Below are 21,945 nucleotides of genomic sequence, written 5' to 3'. Positions count from 1 at the left end.
GAGAAATATATAAAGAGAAAAAATTATTATTGTATTATCTTCAAATCTGTGATTTTTCACGATTTTGCTACGGGTGAGATAAATTTAGGTTTTTGTAAAGAATAAAAATGCACGGCATTTGTGAAAAAGGAAATTGGAAAGTAAAAAAATTGTACGCTTTTTTTAATTCAATTGAAAATAATCCTCACATTTTAGAAATTTTAATTTAGGTTTTTGTAAAGAATAAAAATGCAAGGCATTTGTGAAAAAGGAAATTGGAAAGTAAAAAAATTATACGCTTTTTTTAATTCAATTGAAAATAATCCTCGCATTTTAGAAATTTTAAATGTCCGATTAAAAAACGTCTCTTATTCATATTTGTGGATCTCATAAAAATGACAGTAATGATAAGACCTGAAGGAGAGAAGGAAGTTGGCACATTGTCACACCTACTTTGACGGGTACTAAGGAAAATGGATATAGGCTGTTTTTTTTTGTCAAAATAGAAAAATACAAGAAGGGTGGTACTAATGGCCGTTTTTAAAATCCGAGAAATATTGTCTTCTTTTTCAATAAAATATTGTATTTTGAAATTTGAATTTTCAAAACAAAAATTGAAAACGGGAAAACTCCAAAAAAATAAAAAAATAAAAAATTTTGCTTTTCTTTGTCACTTCATCATCATGAAATGATATCTTATTTCTACAAGATTCTTCCATTAACGATAAATCATTGTTTTCCTTATTATCTCACTTATCAATCTCTATTTTTTATAAGATTCAGCTTTTTCTGTTGTCTTATCTTTATTTTTGACAAGAATATTCCACTTTTAATCAAATTCTCCATCATTAATAATTTGTCATTTTCCATATCGATCTCTATTTTTTTTAGCAAGATCTTGCTTTTCCTCTATTAACTTAACTTCATTTTGTGGAAACATCTTTCTATTTCCATTGAGTTTCTTCTCATTTTGTAAGTCTCTTTTGGAAGAAAATAAAAATTGAAATGCTAAATGCCCATTCTGTTGTGATTTTTTTGTGTGGGTTTGATGTTGGGTTTTATGAAAGATAACTAATCTAACCTAGTTAATCACCCAAGAGAAGAATGAGTTAAGCGATGGTTTATTCTTCAAAAGTTTAAACTAAATTAAGGCAATTAACAATTTCACAAGATAATAGGTAAATTAAAACACGAGAAAATTAAGAAAGGAAAAGGAAAAAGAAATGAAAACAATAATTATAGTGGTTCAACCCAAATTTTGACCAATGTCTACTCTCTTCAACTTTCAATGCAAGTAAAAGTTTCAATAACTCTAAAGTTTTCAACTTAAGCCTTCAATGCCTATAATTGGATTCCAAGATTCCAATAAACTTCATAAAATTTCATCTCAAGATATCAAACTTTCTTGAACAATAAATTTCACAAGTGTAAAAGTAATAATGAATGAAGAACACTCGATTCCAAGGAAGCAAATTAGGCTTTAATACAATGAATACTAGAATCAATTTTGATGGTGCACAAAAGGATTTGCATGTGAAAGAAAAATTGCATTTAGGAGCTTTGAAAGATAATGTAGTTATGTAAACAATAGAAAATTGAAGGTTTCTTGTGCATAAATGCTCTTAAAACCATCAAAATATCAATGAACAACTCAAGAACCCTAAAACCCATAACTTGTGTTCAACCGATTGATTAGTTGTTAGACATTTAATACCTTAATGTTGATTGTTTGGGACTTGAAACTCAATTGATTGAGTAATTGGTTTGACCGATCAAGGCTCTTGCCTCAACAAAATAAAACAAGTTTTTTGGACCTTTAGCACATTAAAAGTGCATGTCTACCTATTGAGCCAAACTCAACTAGCTCCCCACCATCTAGATCATTTGATATAATTTAGCATAAATGAGGTCAAATTGAGGTAGATAACCACTAGAGAGGCTTCCACATCAACATATAAACTCTTTACATAAGTTTTTGAAATAATTTTGTAAGATAAAAATAAAACTACAGTCTACTAAGTATCTGCGAAATATCTTTATAACTTGAATTATAATCTATTGGTAACTTTTTTTATCAAAGAAACTACTAGAGTTTCTTATTATTCCATCCTCTAGATTTTAAGTCTAGATAGATATTAGGAGGAAATATAGACAAACTCAAACTTCCGGGAGAAAAAAATATAAACAAACTCTTACTATTTATAATAGACAACCTTATTAGTGAAGGATAAAATTTTGAAATTGATTAGATAATTATCTTCCATGTAAACAATGAATTTAAGAAAATATTTAAATTATAACAAATTTAAATAAGGATTCATTGAAAAATATGAAACCATCTAAATTTATGAAAATACATATAATTTAAAATGCATAATAGGATGATTTTCAATTATTTAAGTGTATAAATAATTTTAATTGACTCAAATGCGCATCAACAAGAATAGTTTTATATTGGTTCCTATGTCTTCAAAGGTAACCATGATCATTCATTGAATTACATTAATTTCTTGAAAACCTAAAAAAGATTAACTTGATTAAACTAAATCTCTTTAAGATCGGGTGACCCATTTTCTTCCATTTAAGATATTTAGAAAAAAATGAAAATAAAGAGACATGCGAATGGAAAGTCTCTTTTTTGGAATCATATCATGAAAAGTCTTACAAATGAATTTTTACATTTCAACTATCATTTTTAAAAAATAATCTGCCTGTACTCTCCCCTTCTTAGAAATTCCCACCCCCCACCACTCTCCACCACGAAAAAAAAAGTACAGCTAATCATCTACTAAGTGAACATCTTCCACTACTTCTCTTTGGGGCCACCAGGCCTTCTAGAACATTGGAATACCAATGGTTACGGACAGTCCTCTTTCGCCCATTTTTCGTGGGCGATGATCAGAGGTACTGTGGTCGCAGACAACAACGTATGGAAAATGAGAGTAAAATTCTGGTAAATATTTGATCGCCATTGTCAAAGTTGTGGGGCATCCATGATCCAACTTCCAATGAGAGCGATGAATTGAAAGCAGTTATCAACTAATCTAATCCAATCATGGGTGTCCGCAGTAGATCAATTCATTGGTCACCTTGTCCGCTTCTGAAATAAGATCAGTTTTTCAACGTTTCTTGCGCTACTTGCCAAAGGAAACCAACCAGAAAGTCCCCAAAATCATAACCTTATGTTTTTTATACTATCATTCACTTTCAATTTTCCCAACAACCAAATGGCTTTTCCATTGCCAATTCCAAGGGCAAAGACTTTCAATCAATCAACTCTTATGATATAATGTTATTAATTGAATAGAAAAAAAAAAGAAAACAAAACCCATATTTATCTTCATATTTATCTTTTAATAATAATGAAAAGGTAATTAAAATAATCTTGTTAGTGCATGATCAATACTGGGATTTGCTTCTTCTGAGTGAAAGACAAACATACTTGTAATAAGGTATGTTTGAATGGGTTTTTTAGCACGTTACGTCGAAACTTAAGTTAGTTTTTAAAATACAAGGATAATAGTTTTCTTTGAGAGTTTTTTTATCCTGAATTTCAATATCTAATCAAGTTGCTACGTTGCTCATGCATCTTTATTTCTTTAAATGCCAATAATTGGTCTTATGAGCAATGATCTTTTAAAGTCTTAACATTTTCACCCATGAATGTTTTAACGGTTCGAATTTATTGCTCGAACAATGCTCGGATAGTACTTTGGCCGTATGAGACCAGGATGGAAAGGAATTCATACCCGATGGATACGGGTCCCACCGTCTTGGGAGATTCAAAGAATTTTATTTTATTTATTTTTATATGATCGTAGGCCTTAACCGACATGCGTGGGAAGGAGGAAAAGATTTGGGCCGCCGTTGTCTTGTTTCATGGACTCTTCTCTACATTATGTAATGTGTAATCTGTGAGATCACATCCTTATAAGTCAAACTTTCCTTCAACTTTTTGGTAGAATTTGCATAGGATGATCGTAATTTCATTTGGGGAACCTTTCTTGATATCTAATTCTTTGACGTTTCGCACGTTGCCCCGACTGTAGCATCACGATAATAACTTGTAGCCTATAATTTAGGTTTAAAATTCTGGCTTCACCTTTCTCTAATTGTAGGGTAGTGACTAGTGACACTTGACCTATCTACCAACCAAATGCTACAATCAGATTTTAAAGTTATCCTTAAAAATAATTTCTATATTTTTTTTTTTAATGAAAAAACCTAAAGAGTCTTTAACAGTTCAAAGGATGACTTTCAATATTTTTAAAAATTTTTAAATATTATTTTAATTTGATTTGATTTTTATTTTTACTAAAAAGAGGAAAAACCAACTATGTCGGTCTAGTCTAGAAACCTGTCAATATTATTTCGCCCGAATTTGATGTAGGGATTGGACCCAATTTACACCCGATAACCCACTTACTGAACAGGTCCGGCCCAACCCAATTTCCTTCCAGTGGGGGCCACACATCATTTCCAGGATCTCCACCCGCGCCCACCGCGTAGTAACCTGTGCCCTACTCGGACCGATCTTAATAAAGAGAAGACTTCCTTCGTAAGAAAACCCCACACGTAATATGAATCCAATTTTCCTTCTAAAACGCCCACAACCAACGCTATAACACCTACCTTCTTTTTTCTCTCTCGTCATCTCGTAAAGGTCGAAAGAGGCCAGGCTTGTTTGTGCTCTTCCGCCTACTGTACTGCTTCCGCCACCTCTCAGTCCTCATCTGACGTCACATAAGCTTGGTGGTAGAGCAGGACATGGGGAAGAAGATTGATGCTCTCCTCGGAAGAAATTTCAAGACTTCCAAATTCAGAGCTCTTGTCAACCTCGCCATCTCCCGGGCCGCCATCTTGAAGAAGCAGCGTCAGGTTCGCTGCTCACAGGCGCGCTCCGACGTGGTTCAGCTCCTCAACCTTGGTCACCATGAAAGGGCGCTTATTCGGGTAATTTTCCTGTCGTGTTTGGATTTGCTGCTTCAATTGTGACTTGGGTTTTTTTGTTTAATTGGTGGGTTTGAACAGGTTGAGCAAGTGATCAAGGAGCAGAACATGCTGGACGTGTATGCTATGATCGAAGGATATTGCCTTCTGTTGGTGGAGAGAGTCAGCATTATAGAAGAAGAAAAGTAGGCTTTCGTCTCCCTTTTATTTAATTATTTATTTATTTTTTGTCGTGATATTTTGAAAATCAGATATTTCATTTCATTCAATATTTGGTTTTGATGATGTTTGTGTAGAGTGTGTCCTGATGAACTGAAGGAGGCAGCGTCAGGTTTGCTTTATTCTACTTCAAGATGCGGGGAGTTCCAAGAGCTGCGAGAGATCCGCGCAGTTTTAACATCTCGTTATGGGAAGGAATTTGTGGCTCGTGCTGTTGAACTGCGCAACAATTGCGGTGTGAATCCTAGGGTAAAGTCGGATTAATTTCAGCTTTCTGATATTGTGTTTTTCTCGAAGAAGTAATTGTCTTATGGAAAAATAAAAAAATTCTGTCAAATTTTCTGTAGTTGATACAAAAGCTGTCAGTTAGGCCGCCGGATGTGGAGGTCAGATTGAATGTGCTGAAAGAAATTGCTTCAGAGAATGGCATCACTCTGCAATTAGAGGGGGCTTCTTCTGCTACCTTGGAGGTATGCAAGTAGTTTATTTGAATATTTATACTTATTAACTTCTCAACAGATTGATATCCATCCATGGCGTGTGGCTTACCTTGTGATGATTGCAGGATAAATTGGACAAAAACCAGATGGAAAACCAGCCCAAGCCAGACCAATCAGCTAATTCAGGCGGGGCTAAGCCTGAGGAGAGTTTGGTGCCAGAAGATCAGATAGAAAAGGGCGAAGGGTTCTCTGGTTCAATGAAAACAAGGAAGAAGTATAAGGATGTGGCTGATGCAGCTCAAGCAGCTTTTGAGTCAGCAGCTTATGCAGCAGCAGCTGCAAGAGCTGCTGTGGAGCTATCTCGAACTGAATCCCATGATCCTGATGATCAAAACAGTCCCCATCCTCGGCGAAGGTTAGTATCTGATGGTGATGAGTCTAAACATGAAGCTGCAGGCAAAAAGGATTCGGGTGAGATTGAGAAATCAGATGATGGATTGGCATTAGAGAAGATCCATCCGGTTGAGAACCAGGATTCTGAATCGGAAGATGAGGAAATCCACAACGAAAGTCAAGCTCAACAGTCCAAATGGAAAAAGAAAGCAGCAGAATTGATGAGACCGATGTCCTCTTCAAGTTCAGATTCAGCTGGGGGCAGTTTAAATGTGAATTCAATGTCTTCAGATGTAATGAAGCTATTGGAGAAGGATATTGTGTTGGATGACAGCGATGATGAAAGTGGGAACAAACACAGTGGTAACTCGAGCTCTGATATGAAACCTGCCCTGCAGATCCCTTCAAGTTCTCAAGTGGATATAAAGGCAAGAGCAGGACCAAAGAACCACATAGCACATCCTGCTGAGGGTTTGGGAATGCCAAGTGTGCAGCATTTGAACACAGGGAAGAGGCCTTTTTCTGTGAGAACCAGAGGAGTGCGAGGTTACTGAGAGGCATAGGAGTGAGTGTGTCAAAAATTTGTTGATTTTAAGTTGCACCATGTTTGAACATGCATATACTTGTTTTGTTCCTTCATTTTTCTGCTATATAATTTTGAGAATGTGAAATATGTAATGACTTTGGATTGCGGGACTTTTAAATTTTTTATGATGTTGATAATTATTATACTCATTGCTAAGACTACAGTGTTCAAGGGGTAATTTAATAATTGGGGGAGACTGTAATATGATCAATCTGATGCCCATTAGCCTAAGATTCCTTCAAGATTATATGAACATTCCCTAAAAGTATTACTTTAGAGTTTTGACAACAACATCCACACTCATTCAAGATTATTTGCAAATTAAGGATCACACAAGATGTGTTTGGGTTCTCATTGATGAAATGCCTTCTCAAACAGGTGTTACTTCATGCCACAAAAATGAAAAAAGGGACTCGATGAAGAAATGCCAAGGTTAAGGAAAAGGGTAGCCGAATAACATACCCTTTGGTTTTCGTCAGAAATATAACAGGAGTATGGGGCCTTATGCCCGATATTCTGTTGTACGGCAAGGGTGTTTTGAAGTGGCTGTCATGGCTGTCATATCATCCATCATTTATAAAACATATGTTTCAACATATAACATCCATACAGTTATAAACCTCAAAAGCATGCAGAATCTACTACTCTTTGTGACAGACTTATCTTTTAGGAAAATACAAAGGAACATATATGCCTGAATCCTGAACGAGTATGAGACACTTCTAAAGGGTCATTGGCATCTAGCTCGCTTCTTTCTGTGCTGCATGAGATCACAAAGTAACTGAAAACTTACACCAACATCTTCATCATATTCAATTGCAAGTTCCTCCTGTAAAATATTAACAGTTGTTAGAAGCAATTTCCCTCAAGGACAAGTACAGGTTCAGATAAGACATTAACAAGATAAGGAACCTTAAATTCTTTGAGATCCTTTGGCAAGTTCTCTGTTATAGCATCCCATAGATCTTTGAAGATCCTTTTACGCCTTCTCCATTGATTTATTCTATCAGAATACATTTCCTCAACCACCTTTCTGTCTTCAAATTTCACAAGAGTAACTCCTCCGCGCAAGTTATTCAATTTGTCCTCCATTTCCTCAACCTGGCATAGAAATCAAAAGAGACAGCATTCTTTAGTTTAGCAGCCCTTGGTATTAGTTTTAAGGAAAGGGGAAAGAGATGCCTATGATTCTCTATGACCCACCTCCATTTTTAGTTTTGCTTCTTTGGCACGTATCTGTTCCAGAGTTAAATTTGACTGCAGAGTTTTAATTTCTGCAGAGTGAAAGAATATGATATGAAGTTCATGAGAATTTGGATTTAGAAAGCAGAATTTAAAGCCTGACACTCGAAAGATTTTGAATGGTTAAGAATTTAGATAATCCATCCAACCACATCCTAAACTTTATCGCTTGCATGGAAGAAACAAAAAGGTATAATAAAGGAGAATACCTCCCTCAACCTCACTAATTGCTCTCTTTTGTTCTTCCAGCTGTTGTTGTAGTTTGGCATTTTCTTCCTTCATCCGGCTAAGTTCCTCACTGTTTGGGATGTCAAATTGATCCTGCCGAGCAAGGTATATCTTCTGCTTACCATACTCCTTGAATGAAATCCGTCCACTATCAGCAAGAGCATCCAGTGCCTTCTGAACAGAAGACTTTTTGAGGTTGAACTTTTGCAGTGAATCAGCCACATTTTGAGAATTCAGTGGTCTGTTTTGCTGGATAAGGAAAAGAAATTGAAACGTCACTGAAATCACTACATAAACAACAATAGAAGGATAGTATCTAATTTCCTTTACTATTATAAAAGTATGTGCATTAAGGAAAACAGTCTTGGGGTTTTCAGTGATTATCCAGTACTGCACCGCAAAACAACACAAAATATTGAGAGTACTGTTTCCCCATGGCTAGGGGAACCAAGCATATTGTACCTACAAATGAAGGAACCAAATGCTGATTTCATAGTAATAGGATTCACTCTTAGAATTCTCTAAATCTGTATTCTGATCAGAAGGAAATTATGAAAAGAGAGGGAGAAAAACCATTACCTAATTTTTTCCACTATCATAATTGAATTTTGTTCAATTGCTTGGCTGAGTTCACTAAAAGTTTTGCGAAGAAGAAGAAGAAGCATTTTTTTTTTCCTTTTCCTCAGTTTTCTCAGTAACCAAACAGAGACTACTGGAATGTTTGGACACCCTGCATAATGCATGGTGTTCATAAAATTCAACCATCTATATAAAGCGATCTGGCGTGAACCAACCTTGAATTTTTTCTTTCTCCCCAGATTGGGATTTGATTTTCTTACAGGTGAAAACACACAATAATTGAATGGACTAACTTACACAGCAGATTTGAAAATTAAGAAAAGATGAATTGATCAGAATTCCGAAGAATGCATACCTCATTTACGAAGTTGAGCACAATTCCTGCAAATTTTACACTAAAAAGAATTAACGAAAGGAAAGAAGATTAGAACAAATTATTTAATAAACGACATATCTGTAAACGAACTCCTTTTGACACATTTTGGCAAGCAATTTGGAAACAGTCAGAGCCACAAAAATCAATGAAACATTTTATTTTGCTTTCACCGCAAGCAATGATTGTGCTTCCAAATTGCTCATCATAGCCTCAGCTATCCAAGAAGACAAGAAGAAAAAAAGAAGCTGTGTTGAAGCTCGAGATCTGGCGGCGAAGGCTTCACCTTCGACACTATCGGATTTGGGAGCCATTGATTGAAAAGCGCGGGAAAATCCTGTACCCTTTCCCTTTGGCAAAAATCAACTGGTTGATGCCTTACGAGGGTGAGGGAGGAATTAGTGCCAAACGACGTCGTTTGAGAATTTAAACGGCGCAAATAACTGCAACGTTACTGAATTGCCCCTGAATCAAATTTGAAATCACGAACCTAACCTTGCCACTTTGGCACCACACAGAACCGACCGCCCTATTGCTGATCTATCCACTTCCACCATAGTAGCTGAACACCAGAACCGGCAGTGGCCTAGGGGACTTCAAAACGACGACGTATTGATAATGACAATGGCATCTCCAGCTTTGCTCTGCAACAACATTTGTACTCGCTTCTGGGTCTCATCACTGTCTCAGACTCGGTATCAAATGCAATTGCATCAACGAAGAAGACCATCCGTCAACTTCCACACACAAAACATCGCCTCCTTACGTTTTGCTCCTCTCGTCTGCCGTGCTTCTCCGCGGGAGGAGAAGGAGGTGGTGGTGGAGGGTGATGACGGTATGCGGCGGCTCCTTCAGATTCTTCTGTGGGGTGCTGAGGGGATCTATATCTTCTGGCTCTTTCTCCTGCCATATGCGCCTGTAGGTGTCTCTTGATTCTACTGTTCGTTCCTCGTAACTAAGCCACTGTCGTTATTGCTAGTTCGAAGTTTAATTTTATGAATGAGTCTAATTAGGGTTCACCGCCCCCACCAATATTGTGCATGCCTTATTTTGAATGTTTGAGACTGTTACATGCTAAGGAATGATTTTGTATGATATAAGTTACAGTTGAGAAGTGGGTATGAGTTATTGTTCGCTCAAGTCCTTTGGAGAATGCCAACTCTTAACTTAGGTCACCGACAATGATCAAACACAAAATAATATTAGCATCAATACAGGTCATTGTTTGCTCAATTACTTGGAGAATACCTACTTTCTACTTGCTGAAAACTTGTTTATAAGATGCCGGTTACATGTCATTTCGATTGACTAGACTTGTGTTGGAATATAAACGTAATTCCTGTACAAGCAACTCAAAGCTTGCTATTTTTTAGGAATGCATGTTTTTGGTTTGTCTTTAGATTTTTCTGTACTTGGCATCCTTATTAGATTCTCAAGATGACCATGGAAGATTTCTGAAGCAAGATTTTGCCTAGAACCATGAAAGAGTTCTTTTGTGGTTGGTGAATCATGGCTGGTGACCAACTAGTAAATTCTCTGGATGATAGGACCTTTTTGAATCCTGGGAGGAGAGGGATAGAAGATCTTTGAGAATAGGGACTTGGCAATTTTCAGACTCAAAGATAGCTTTGCTTAGGTTCTTTTTCTTTGATGCTCTTCTTCTCTCCTCTAGTAATCAGGGCTGTCTCTTTTGGAGTTCCTAGATTTTGTGTGGTTTGAGGTTGGGCTTTGAACGTCTGTTGTGTATCTTGCATGTTCTAGGCCTTGTTTGATTTTGGTTTGCCCTGCTTCTTTTGAAGAAAATAACACAAAAGGAAAATGACCAATTAGTTAATTTGACTTACATTTTTTCTTTCATATTCAACAGGGTGATCCTGTATGGGCCATCAGTTCGTACACAATCAATTCTCTTATTGGTCTTTCTCTCAATTTCTTTTTCATCTTGCCTTTGATGAACTCTGGTAAGTTCAATTATTATTGGTTGTGCCATAAATGTGATGCTCATAACATTATCCTGTGAACTACCATGGAAAGTTTTGATGATCTCTGATTGTATTGTCATACTGCATGATCGGGGCCTAAGTGCTACCCTAAAAATTCAGTCACTTTATTACATGTTACTTTCACCCATTCGTCTCATTTCTAAGAGGAAACCCCAAAATAGTCATCCCATTTTCACCAGTCCCTATTCTTATGTTTCAATCCTTGATCATTTGTGCAATGTATTTTTTGGCAGAGTAGTTGGCATTCATCTGATTGAGTCCCCAGTGCTTCACCCGGTGAGAACTGTTATAAACAGTTAAAGCATTCAAATATATTTTTCCATGTTTATTATCTAAAACATAATTCTGACACTGCATTTTTTTTTTGCATCAGATGTCTGAAGGACTTTTCAACTTTGTTATTGGATGGACATTCATGTTTGCTCCTTTGCTATTTACAGACTATAAGCGAGACAGATACAAGGGGTCTCTGGATGTCTTATGGGGCTTCCAGATGTTCCTTACAAATAGTATGCTTCCTCTCTAAACTCCTGCTTGATAGGTAGCAAGAAGGCAAAAGACCATAAGCTTGATTGTGTGGGCTGAGAGTAAGATCAACGCCATTTAATATGTTTAGACCATTCGTACCCATACTTGGTATAGGACCACCCTTAGGACAACATTTCATTTGATTGCTTGCTATTACCTTGCTTTTTGGTGTCCAGAATTAGAGTGATGAGAAAAATAGATGTCTAGATTAGATGGGAATGGGTAAGGATATTGACTTTTCTTTTTTACCTTTTCGTACATTAGGTGTGCTCTCAAATGAAAGGCCTTTCTTTTCATACTCTTGTCCGACCATATATATTTGTTTACGTCCAAACTCCAAATTATTTGTCATACTAAAAGGGAACTTCTCCTAGTACCAAAATTTTGATAGTAATTCATTGGGACTTGGTTTGAGCACTAGACCTTTTCTATTCCTAGGTGTTGGTGTACTGTCTGTTCTCCTTTGTTTCTTGCAAGGGGGCCATGGCCCCCATGGGAGTTGTACGTTGTGTGGGTTTGGGTCTTGCTCTTCAAAATAATATCTGAATCTTAAAAACAACATAATCAAAGTAGAAGTTCATAAAAGAAATCAACTTTGCAAGCAGCTGTGTAGATTCCTTCATCTCTCAAAGGTCCTATATCATTATCTTTTGGGGATTGTACCTTGTATCAATTTTTCACATGTTACCATATTGTGAACATTCTTAAAACTTAATGAAAATGTGTGTTAACATGTGATAACATTGCATTAGTTCTTTGCTTGCCTATTTTGATTTTCCTCTTCATTAAGAAAATTTTGTGAAAGTCCACCTGCATTTTTCGATGACTGACGTACGCCATTGTTCATGTGATGCCAGCATTCTTAATACCATACATGGCTATTCGGCTGAATGATGAAGATGCAGAGTACATTCCAAGAAAGCCCTCTCGATTGGGCTCTGTGATGATCCACGGTGCTCCCATTGTTGGACTGATTGGTGGGGCTGTGTGTTTGATATCTGCATTGTGGGCATTCTTTGGTCGACAGGACAGTAATTTTGGGAGTATAGCTGACAGATTGGAGTTCTTGGTAAGCTATCTGGGATCAGAGAGGCTGGCTTATGCTTTCATTTGGGACATATGCCTTTACATAATCTTCCAGCCTTGGTTGATAGGTGACAACCTACAAAATGTTCAGAAAAGCAAGGTAAGCTTTGTACGTTATCTCAGATTTGTCCCCGTGGTTGGCCTGATTGCCTACCTTCTGTTTTTAAATCTTGATGAGGAGCCATAGTTAGCCGCAGCATTACTGGTTTTGTATATCAAACAATTACCTTAACAGGATTTAAACCCAATTTGAATGGAGAACTCCTTTTAGGGCTGTTCTTTGTATAAGGAAGAAAAAATGTACACATTCTGTTTATTTGGCCCCTGAATCCTTTTATAGAATATCAGCCGAGACGCTTTTGTATCTGGCATTTGTCCTCATCATTGATTGAGCTTGCAGCACTAGAAATATCTCTCTCACAATGATGCCTAACTTCAAAATTCTGGGAACTGGTGCCTTCAATTCCTACTACTGGGATGAATTCTGGAATTAGGCTTAGTGTATCTCATTCATCCATATCAGAATACTTCTGTTTATATCAATTGTTGATATTATATTATGAATTTGCTTCAACCGGTAATAACATGTTGGAGCTTAATCCAACAGAATGAACTGCAATCTTTTCTCTCAATTGCAGCCCTTTATGGGATCCATGCACCACGAATTCTAGGTTTTTTGAGTGCTCAAATTTAATCAATGTTTGCAATTATTTCAGAACTTTTCTTCAAAATCTAGAATGTTGCACCATGGTGAGAGTTTTCCTCATTTTACATGGCATTCTGTAGTGTTATGAACACTCTCAATGCGAATACAAACCAAAACTACTAAAGATTTGGTAAAATTCAGATTTCAAATATGGAGGGTGAAAGAAGCATCAGCAACCCCAATGACGAAATTACAAGGCTTGTTTCTGTAATGACTCATAAACAAGATTAGTGTTTCTAAGATTGATTGCCACCACCCTGCTGCCACAAATTGATGATATCAGTAGCCTCATTGAGAAGAATAATCATCTTCTTCTGAGATATCCATGGCTTACTCTCTAGAGTGGACTTGAGCTCCTCCCATGCATCTTTCCCTGGCCAGAAGTAGTACGGGCTCAGTGGATTGGTGCCATAGCCTGGTATCACTTGATCCAACGCCACCCCAATGTTCTTCTCCATCCATACGAACTTCAGTACCAGCCTTGGTGTCTCCATCACCTTCACAATCACCTCAACTTTCTGCATAAATTGAAATAGAACACTTCAAGAACATGAACCCAAAAAAATATGCGTATAGAGTGGGATCAATTTGGACCTCATTTTCTTCAGAAGATATTGGGTTTGCAGTGGATGGTTCTGCTGAAACAGCGAGTCTTTGAAGTTTCATACTGGGTTTTGTTCTGATGCCAGGAGTATCGGTGGAGGACCGCAGAAAAAGGGGTTTGGGGTTCAAGGGAAAGGGGGTTTTGGGGATTTTGAAACTAGGGTTTTGTGAAGGAAATGAGGAGCATATGAAAGTACTGTTAATACTGGATTGAGCTGCCATGGATAGTGTCTTATCTTCTATAGACCGGTAGAGATTGTATAATGTATGATCTCTTCAACAAGGTTCAGAACCTGAAAGGTGAAAAAAGCGAGTCTGGATAAGAGATTTCGGGCTTTAGATTCTGAGAGAAGAAGGTTTGGGTAGTGGACAATTGGGCCCAAGATTTGGCGGAACCCTCTCTATAGTGGCCCAAGGTACATATACGCATCTATAACCAAAATGAGTGATGTGAACGAACATCTAGCTTATTTGCCTCTTTGAAAAATTGCTTATAAATAACCATGTCAAACTCGAATCCCTCATACAATAATTCTAATTAAAAAATTAGTTCACTTGGTAATAAAATCAATAATAATGTTAATATTACCTTTAATATAAATATTATATATATATATATATATATATTAAATCAAATTGTTCAATAAAATTTATTCGATTATTACATTCATTCCTTCATCCTATAGGATCGTGAGGTTACTCAAAACATACTTATAATCACACGGAACAACCTAGGATTGCGGATTAATTTTGATATAATCAATTTTACTCCATTTCATGACGAAGAATACTATTATTACCAATTTCAAAATCACACTCAAATCAATAAATAATATTTTCAGTAATTTCAATAAAATAATTAATAGAACATTATTAATAAACAAATGGTTGAGAGTAGTATGTAATACTATTGTTCTTAATGGTCCATAACATAATAATAATCTTTTTCATAAATTAGGTAACCGATTTGCAAAGAGAATAGTAATATTCATAAATAGAGTATATCCCATCAAGAATATAGCATCATCAATGACCAAAAAGGGATCGAGAGGAGCATAGACTACCATAGTTCTAAATTGTTAATAATGTAAAAATAGGTTTTGTTCATTGTTGATTTTCATGCAATGATTCTTGGTGAAAATTAGAAAAAAAAATATATATATATATACAGATTTAACGTGGTTCGATTGATTGTCTACGTCTACGAAAATAGAAAAGAAGATTTTCACTATATCTCAAATTAGGGTTACCATTCCACTTTACTATACTTCATTCCACTCCGCTTCATTCTAGTATTTGCCTCTTTTCCTTTAAATGTTTTTCACTCAATATGAGTCACATACTACAACATTCATAAATAAGGTAAACCACTTACAAAGAGTATAGTAATATTCATAAATGGAATAAATCCAATCTCTAAAATCGGATATTAATTATCTCATCTAAAAATTAATTGATATTTAATAAAATAAGTTAAATCTTTTATAATATTTGACATCATGCCCTATAAGCCAATTTTAAGAGTAATTTTGAAAACGTGGCTTTTACAAAAATTAGAAACCATAAGTTTAAGGTATGATTTTAAGACTCTGCTGAAACTCCGAGTTCAAAGTACAGGTTTAAACAATTTTTTTTTTTTTAATAAAAATAAAATAAAACCGTGATACATGGGAGGAAAAAAATGATATTGAATAAATGGTTCCAAGTATGATCCGGATGTATATCATTATAAAAATGCCAAAAAATGGTACTCCCATTTTCCCTATCCCCAGAAGTTAGATTTGATTTTTGGACACATTGTACCAGAGATTAACCAAAACTCTTTGGGTTTTGTGGTCTTCCTTGGACCTAAAACAACAAAATGTACCATAAAGTGTAATGGGCGAAGCTTCCAGTCAGCATCACAAAGGTTAGAAAAAGGTTAAATTCCCCGAAACTCCCATGCTTGTCAGTTATGCTCTTGATTTGGTATCTTTATGTCCTGTAAACCCACCATCTTGTTGATGGTTGCTTTCCAGATAGCTCTGAGAAGCCTGTTTCCAGATAGCACGCTGGGAAGTTGGATGATCAAAGAATGCAGAGAATAATTTAGATTAGAAAATTGACGACCCAAGATTGGACAGAAAGTTGAAAAGATGGAAAAAGCCAAGCGAGTTTCCCCTTCCACAGGAAAGGCAGTTGGAGGATTTTGAATTGGAAGTACAATCATGAACTGCTGCGTTACCCATGTTTTAAAAATAAGGGTTTTGGATAAATTATTTTTAAAAATACTTTTCACACGAACTGTTATACCACTCACACAAATAGCTTTTTTCTTTTTGACCTTGATTTTTGTTACACCACTCACGCCTACTTTTTCAAACAAAATAAAACTAAATTTATTTTTAAAAAATTTAGATATTTTTTGTCTTGAAAAAAATCAAATTATTCCAATTTTATACAATTTATATGAGAAATAAATTTATTATAAAATTAGTAAAAATATCATAAAAACGAAAATGACTAAAGTGGGTTTTGTTTTTATCTATTTTTTCTTTTTCTTTTTTTCTCAAGAAAATTTAAATCTTCTAGAGATCATAAACATAAAAAAGAATTTGAAATTTATAAAACATGAGGGCATTTACTTCATCCTGATTAAAATCAAATCATAGTTAGTTGCAGAACCACGCTAAGGAAGGTAAATCCAAGAAGGTGCAGCACACTAGTACACCTTGAGGTATGAGACGAAGCTTCTTCTACTTCCATTGGTCCAGATTCCACACTGCTGATTCCACTCTCCGCTTTGCAAAACAGAAGTCGAATTTGGTATAAAAGCATTAATTTGTTCTGCTCTTCTGCTTCTTTTTCCATTTGTGAAGGGATGGTTCATTGGCTTGTCACGTTCACAAGCAGCCTAATTGTTAGCTTTGAAAACGAAAATTAAAATCATTCTTTCTTTAACTTTTCGTGTCTTGTTGAACATGTTCCTGCATGTCTCCAGAGCATTTTGGCTTTTATTTTCACAGAAGGTTCTCTCTGCTTAAGTAGTTTCTTTTGTTTGATAACTCGGAAAATTATGGCTTCCCATGGACTGTTTTTCAGTGAAGAACAGTAGAAGGAAGAAATGGTGATGAAAATGGCGATGTTCAATAATGGTTTTGCTGACAAGAGTAAGGAAAGGCTGCCTCTGATAGGCAGCTTGGAAGGAGTTGATGGTGAGGAAGGAAGTGGACGCATTTCTTTCAGTTGGCTGCTGAAAAAACTCAAGAACTTCTGGAATAGTGTTCAAGATGTTTCATGGAAAGCATGGGAAATGGGTCGCTCTGATCCTCGGAAAATCATATTTGCCATGAAAATGGGACTGGCATTGTCTCTTGTATCCCTGCTCATTTTCTGGAAGGAACCAGCTGATGTTGGGCAGTACTCAATCTGGGCAATTCTCACAGTCATTGTGATGTTTGAATTCAGCATAGGTACTAGTCATTCTCCATCTATCCATAACTGGATTTCTCTGTCTCTGGTGATTCAGCTATATTAATGAGTTGAGTTTCCTTCAATTTTGTTCCTTTTGATTTCCATTTTCTTCTGCAGGAGCAACCTTTATTAAAGGGTTTAATCGCGGGCTGGGGACACTATGCGCTGGAATACTTGCCTTTGGCTTTGCTGAGTTATCCGTGCTTGCAGGGCCATGTGAAGAAGTGGTGATCGTTATAAGCATTTTCATTACAGGTTTGTCAAATCAAACGAAGTTGGTTCTCTTTTTATGCTCTTTTCTCCCAATTTCTAACTGCTTTTCTCTTGTTGTTAGGATTTTTCACAAGCTATTTGAAACTATACCCAACAATGGCGCCTTATGAGTATGGATTTCGAGTGTTCATTATGACATACTGCATCCTAATGATGGCCGGGAACAGAACTAGGGAATATAATCAGGCAGTTGTAATCCGATTAGTGCTAATTGCAGTTGGTGGTGGTGTTTGTTTCATCGTAAACATATGCTTTTACCCCATATGGGCAGGGGAGGATCTACACAGCTTGGTTGTGAAGAATTTCAAGGGAGTTGCTACTTCGCTGGAAGGTTGGTTGAGTTTTACATCTGCTGAGGAAATTCTTTAGTTGAATCACTCTGTTATTTGCTCCATCATTTTCACTTTCTTGAGTAATTCCTTCAAGTTTCTGTTTAGGATGTGTTAATGGGTACCTTAAATGTGTCCAATATGAGAGAGTTCCCCAAAAAATACATACCCACCAAGCTTCTGATGACCCACTATCCAATGGCTACCGATCAGTTGTGGAATCTACCAGCCGGGAGGCTACTCTGGTATATGATTAATCATATGGGATTTATTTATCCCTTTCGGTCTTTAGGCAAAAATGCAGGAGTTGTGATGTTTTTTCTCATTCTCGTTTGTGCAGTTGGGGTTTGCCATCTGGGAACCGCCTCATGGCCGGTATAGAATGTTTAACTATCCTTGGAAAAACTATGTCAAATTAAGCGGTGCATTGAGGCATTGTGCATTCATGGTTATGGCGCTGCACGGATGCATTCTTTCTGAAATTCAGGTGATTTTTTTTTCCCAGTAGAATACTATGATTTATTCTTGTTAATGTAAATCAGATTGCAAGTTTCATTTTTGTCTTTATTCTTTCAAAAATTAAAGACTCATCTCCCTAAATTTTTGTACTGGCAAACATCTCTGGAAGTTGCAGATGAGTTGCCCTGTTTGGTCATAGCAGCCTGAAAAACCTTTCGTAGTATTCCACGTTAAACTTGACTTTGCTTTCGAAGAAGCAAAATTTTTTCAGTATGATTAGACAATTAGTAAATATGGTGAACTCTTCCCTTCCCCCCTCCTTTGACTTACTAGGGTTATGCATATGATGATCTACATCATTTTCCTAAGCTTGTACTTTCATGGTGATTAAGAGACCTGGTTTCCCCATGGCTCGACTCTTTGGAGAGTAGTTCAGGAATGAGCCCACTTAAATTCATCCTTTTGGCTCTGATTACGGGGCACAGACTGAGCTTAAGTTGAGTCCGGTGGATTGTTGGTTAATGATGGATATTCAATTCTCATTCTTTGGGTCTTCGGGCTGTTTGAGTAATCTAGCAAGGGTTTTTTGTTGTCTTAATTCAAAACTTGTCTTATCTACTTTGAAACAGTTCATGTGCTAGCAACCAAGCTGAATGATTTGCTAATTTTTTGTATGCTAAGGGCTAGTTATGTTTGAAATTGTTGGAGGTTGTACATGCTTTTATTTGTGTATAAGATGTTTGGGAATAGCAGTGCTCTGCTTGCATGGTAGTGCATTCATATTTCTCACTTAATTTAGCATAATTTTGACTTAAGTCTTTCCTAACTTAATAATTAGCTCAAAATCGACTGTAAGCCTTCAAAACCATTTCAAGAGGTAGTCTCTATTTGAGGGTATAGTTTTGCAGTTTGATTTCGGGTTTAGTTTTACTTCTGCAGTTTTGGTTTGGAATTCTCTTTATTCAGCCTTTGATTGAAGTTGAGAGATAGTAGGAAAGATCTGGTGTGAACATCTTTTCATATAGTGAAAGACTTTTGGGTTTTGATGAAAGTTGAATTTATCTGCTCGAAAGCACATTTGAGAGCCTTAGGCTGGAGGTCTATACTACAGCGATGGCCCATGCTTGTACATGAGGAGGTCGGTCTTGTGCAAAGTTGACCCACCTGTAAGTCGTAGTTGACTAAATACATATGAAGGCAGCCCCTTCCTTGAGTACCTTTTCTGGTATGGTTATGGTTGTGACCTACTTCTTCTCAATTCTTGGCATTGTTGGGAATTGTGCGAACTTTGATTTATTACTTTCCTTGCTTCAAATGTAAATCTCTCTTTTTTCTAACTTAGAGAATCTTCTTTTCTAGGGCAATGTGTTCTGTCCTTTTGTTGCAGATCATCCTTGCTTGATCTTGTCTGACCTCTCTCATCCTTGATTACATGTTTGAACACTCTTAGATGGGAGTTAGACGTACCTCTTTTTATGCCCCTACAGCTGTCTTGGATCTAGTTACTAAAGTGAATTTTCAATATTCAGTTTCTGTGCTCTAGTAACCTCTCCACTTCCCAGAGAAAATTCAGATTTGGGTGAGACACCAAATCTTCATTGGCCTTAAGACAACTTGATTTTACAGCCACCACTTAAAACCCTTCATAGTTTTTGAAGGTACATGTCAAACAACTCATCTTTGGGTTGACCCTTCAAAATTTCAAGGTTTTTACAAACATGGCTCCGGTGTCTTAAAAGTGGGTGACTTCAGTCTGATTATTTCCCCTGTTTATAAGGGCCCAGGACACTAGTAGACTCTGTTTGGAATTATACTTGTATAAAATGGTTTCCCATAAAAATTTGATCCATGTTTACATACTGCATGCTTGTTTGAGGCTAGCCATTGCAACATCTTTGCTATCATTTGGTTGTTTTATTGAATAATGGAAATTAAAAAGCAATCTATTTATCTCCAGGCCCCTGCAGAGAGGAGACTGGTCTTTCAAAGTGAGCTTCAGAGAGTTGGTACAGAAGGTGCTAAAGTTCTACGCGAGCTCGCAAACAAAGTAGAGAAGATGGAAAAACTGAGCCCTGGAGACATTCTTGAAGAGGTGCATGAGGCAGCAGAGCAGATGCAAAAGAAGATAGACCAGAGGTCATATCTGCTAGTAAATTCAGAGAGCTGGTTGATTGGACGGACTAGAGAGGTGGAAGATCCTGTGAACCTTGAGGATGTGAAGGATAATGAAAATGTGAAGTTGGGGTCTAAGTCCCTTAGTGAAACTGTGCTTGAGATAAGGTCATTCCCAGCTTGGGCGCCCTCCGGTGACGTGTTGAGGAAACAATCCCCTTGGCCCTCACGTCTTTCATTCATTGCTGATGCAGTCATTAGGGAAGATGAAATTAGAACTTATGAAAGTGCAAGTGCCTTGTCGTTGGCCACATTTGTTTCACTTCTCATTGAATTTGTTGCCAGGCTCCAAAATGTTGTTGACTCCTTCCAAGAACTAAGTGAGAAAGCAGAATTTAGAAAACCCAGGTGAATTGACTGACATCTGGGATTCACCCGGTTCAAAATATATGGCAAGAAATCATGAAGAAGTCATTCAGAAGGATCATTTGATCAAGGCTTGGAAACTGTGATCTTGTAAAAGGGAATTGAGATGCTGCAATCCACTTGGCCTCTTCTCTGTTTTCAACTGAAAACAAACTCTCTTGAAGGGCTATGTACCACTTTTTTTTGAAGTGTATAAGATTAGGGAACATATATGTATTGAAACTGGACAAAACCTTCCACTTAGCAACTTTGATTCCTCGGTTTACCTAGTTGTGTGACTTGTGTCCCACAATGAGGGTGATACAAGCCCTAATCATCCCTCAATTTCTTAGGCAATTTAATAAGCAAACACATGCCAAAAGTGGTTTAAAACAACTGAACTTGGCCAAGGGCAACCCCTTCATAAATTTCTGGATTTATGATAGGTGTAGTGTTGGGTTTTGTGGAGCCTAGTTTTGTTTGATCCGATTTGACGACCCGATCCGAATAATATTGCATGGCTTTTTAATGGGAGATTTATTGAGACCTGTTGGGCCTTTTAGCTCATTGTGGAACCACCTTTTGTAATTAGGGTTTTTTAGTGTGATGGGGTTGCCGTGTTATATATATAGAGATAATATTGTAGCCGTTATGTTGTATTATGTATTTTTCCCTGATAATAGTGATATCCCTACAACTCCGTGGATGTAGGCAAATTGCCGAACCACGTAAATACTGTCTTGTGTGTGTGATTGTTTTTCTTTAACGTGTGTTTTCTCTAATTTTTTATTTCTCACGAGAATTCGGTTTAATTCCCTACAAGTTGCTCTGTAATAAATTTTTACATTTTGTTGAATTTTAAACTTTTGATAATATTCTTAACACATTTTACTTTAAAATATTAATGTTCGATAAAAGAAATTACAAAACCTTTTAACTTTAAATAGTCTTTTAACACTTTGGTTCGGTGTGACTAATTATGTCCTTTCACATGTGTAT

General features: G+C 36.6%; 5 protein-coding genes across 7 annotated transcripts; 3 read left to right on the top strand and 2 right to left on the bottom strand.

The window, feature by feature from the left end:
* Positions 1–4,585: 4,585 nt before the first annotated feature.
* Positions 4,586–6,716, top strand: LOC117932779. 2 transcript variants are annotated; one of them, XM_034854192.1, is made up of 6 exons: positions 4,586–4,932; positions 5,011–5,114; positions 5,226–5,397; positions 5,496–5,618; positions 5,714–5,750; positions 5,802–6,716. In XM_034854192.1, exons 1-6 carry the CDS (start codon positions 4,747–4,749, stop codon positions 6,533–6,535), a joined length of 1,356 nt encoding a protein of 451 aa, XP_034710083.1. In that variant the 5' UTR covers positions 4,586–4,746; the 3' UTR covers positions 6,536–6,716. The 2 variants fall into 2 exon arrangements, with proteins under 2 accessions (XP_034710083.1, XP_034710032.1); XM_034854141.1 differs by having other exon boundaries at positions 4,587–4,932; positions 5,714–6,716.
* A 386-nt stretch (positions 6,717–7,102) lies between these two features.
* LOC117925061 (homologous-pairing protein 2 homolog) lies at positions 7,103–9,433 on the bottom strand. The gene is made up of 6 exons (XM_034843883.1): positions 9,276–9,433; positions 8,972–8,997; positions 8,019–8,286; positions 7,771–7,841; positions 7,480–7,668; positions 7,103–7,396 (listed from the first exon to the last, which is right to left on the bottom strand). Exons 1-6 carry the CDS (start codon positions 9,301–9,303, stop codon positions 7,298–7,300), a joined length of 681 nt encoding a protein of 226 aa, XP_034699774.1. The 5' UTR covers positions 9,304–9,433; the 3' UTR covers positions 7,103–7,297.
* Positions 9,434–9,469: 36 nt separating this feature from the next.
* LOC117925070 lies at positions 9,470–13,015 on the top strand. Its single transcript, XM_034843896.1, has 5 exons — positions 9,470–9,907; positions 10,857–10,950; positions 11,231–11,268; positions 11,366–11,501; positions 12,378–13,015. The coding sequence occupies exons 1-5, from the start codon at positions 9,608–9,610 to the stop codon at positions 12,791–12,793; spliced, it is 984 nt and encodes a 327-aa protein (XP_034699787.1). The 5' UTR covers positions 9,470–9,607; the 3' UTR covers positions 12,794–13,015.
* A 289-nt stretch (positions 13,016–13,304) lies between these two features.
* On the bottom strand, positions 13,305–14,239 carry LOC117925077 (30S ribosomal protein 3-1, chloroplastic). Its single transcript, XM_034843909.1, has 2 exons — positions 13,907–14,239; positions 13,305–13,830 (listed from the first exon to the last, which is right to left on the bottom strand). Exons 1-2 carry the CDS (start codon positions 14,135–14,137, stop codon positions 13,549–13,551), a joined length of 513 nt encoding a protein of 170 aa, XP_034699800.1. The 5' UTR covers positions 14,138–14,239; the 3' UTR covers positions 13,305–13,548.
* Positions 14,240–16,562: 2,323 nt separating this feature from the next.
* Positions 16,563–21,189, top strand: LOC117922003 (aluminum-activated malate transporter 9-like). 2 transcript variants are annotated; one of them, XM_034839961.1, is made up of 7 exons: positions 16,563–16,720; positions 16,997–17,367; positions 17,486–17,623; positions 17,703–17,972; positions 18,079–18,215; positions 18,311–18,457; positions 20,387–21,189. In XM_034839961.1, exons 2-7 carry the CDS (start codon positions 17,019–17,021, stop codon positions 20,951–20,953), a joined length of 1,608 nt encoding a protein of 535 aa, XP_034695852.1. In that variant the 5' UTR covers positions 16,563–16,720; positions 16,997–17,018; the 3' UTR covers positions 20,954–21,189. The 2 variants fall into 2 exon arrangements, with proteins under 2 accessions (XP_034695852.1, XP_034695861.1); XM_034839970.1 differs by having other exon boundaries at positions 16,617–16,631.
* Positions 21,190–21,945: the final 756 nt, after the last annotated feature.

Source organism: Vitis riparia, chromosome 1 (genome assembly GCF_004353265.1).
Source record: "Vitis riparia cultivar Riparia Gloire de Montpellier isolate 1030 chromosome 1, EGFV_Vit.rip_1.0, whole genome shotgun sequence".
Classification (NCBI taxonomy): domain Eukaryota; kingdom Viridiplantae; phylum Streptophyta; class Magnoliopsida; order Vitales; family Vitaceae; genus Vitis; species Vitis riparia.
Note: the sequence above shows the minus strand (reverse complement) of the source record. Positions and strands in the feature narration are given on the sequence as shown.

Coding starts and splice junctions, on each gene's coding strand:
- LOC117932779 (XM_034854141.1), top strand. CDS start 4,747: ATGGGGAAGAAGATTGATGCTCTCCTCGGAAGAAATTTCAAGACTTCC. Junction 5,115..5,225: donor AGCATTATAGAAGAAGAAAA/GTAGGCTTTCGT, acceptor ATGTTTGTGTAG/AGTGTGTCCTGATGAACTGA. Junction 5,398..5,495: donor ATTGCGGTGTGAATCCTAGG/GTAAAGTCGGAT, acceptor AATTTTCTGTAG/TTGATACAAAAGCTGTCAGT.
- LOC117925061 (XM_034843883.1), bottom strand. CDS start 9,303: ATGGCTCCCAAATCCGATAGTGTCGAAG. Junction 8,287..8,971: donor TGCTCAACTTCGTAAATGAG/GTATGCATTCTT, acceptor TTCCTTATCCAG/CAAAACAGACCACTGAATTC. Junction 7,397..7,479: donor AGGATCTCAAAGAATTTAAG/GTTCCTTATCTT, acceptor AATATTTTACAG/GAGGAACTTGCAATTGAATA.
- LOC117925070 (XM_034843896.1), top strand. CDS start 9,608: ATGACAATGGCATCTCCAGCTTTGCTCTGCAACAACATTTGTACTCGC. Junction 10,951..11,230: donor CTTGCCTTTGATGAACTCTG/GTAAGTTCAATT, acceptor TTGGCAGAGTAG/TTGGCATTCATCTGATTGAG. Junction 11,502..12,377: donor CCAGATGTTCCTTACAAATA/GTATGCTTCCTC, acceptor ATGTGATGCCAG/CATTCTTAATACCATACATG.
- LOC117925077 (XM_034843909.1), bottom strand. CDS start 14,137: ATGGCAGCTCAATCCAGTATTAACAGTACTTTCATATGCTCCTCATTT. Junction 13,831..13,906: donor TATCTTCTGAAGAAAATGAG/GTCCAAATTGAT, acceptor CAATTTATGCAG/AAAGTTGAGGTGATTGTGAA.
- LOC117922003 (XM_034839961.1), top strand. CDS start 17,019: ATGGTGATGAAAATGGCGATGTTCAATAATGGTTTTGCTGACAAGAGT. Junction 17,368..17,485: donor GATGTTTGAATTCAGCATAG/GTACTAGTCATT, acceptor TTTCTTCTGCAG/GAGCAACCTTTATTAAAGGG. Junction 18,458..20,386: donor GCATTCTTTCTGAAATTCAG/GTGATTTTTTTT, acceptor ATTTATCTCCAG/GCCCCTGCAGAGAGGAGACT.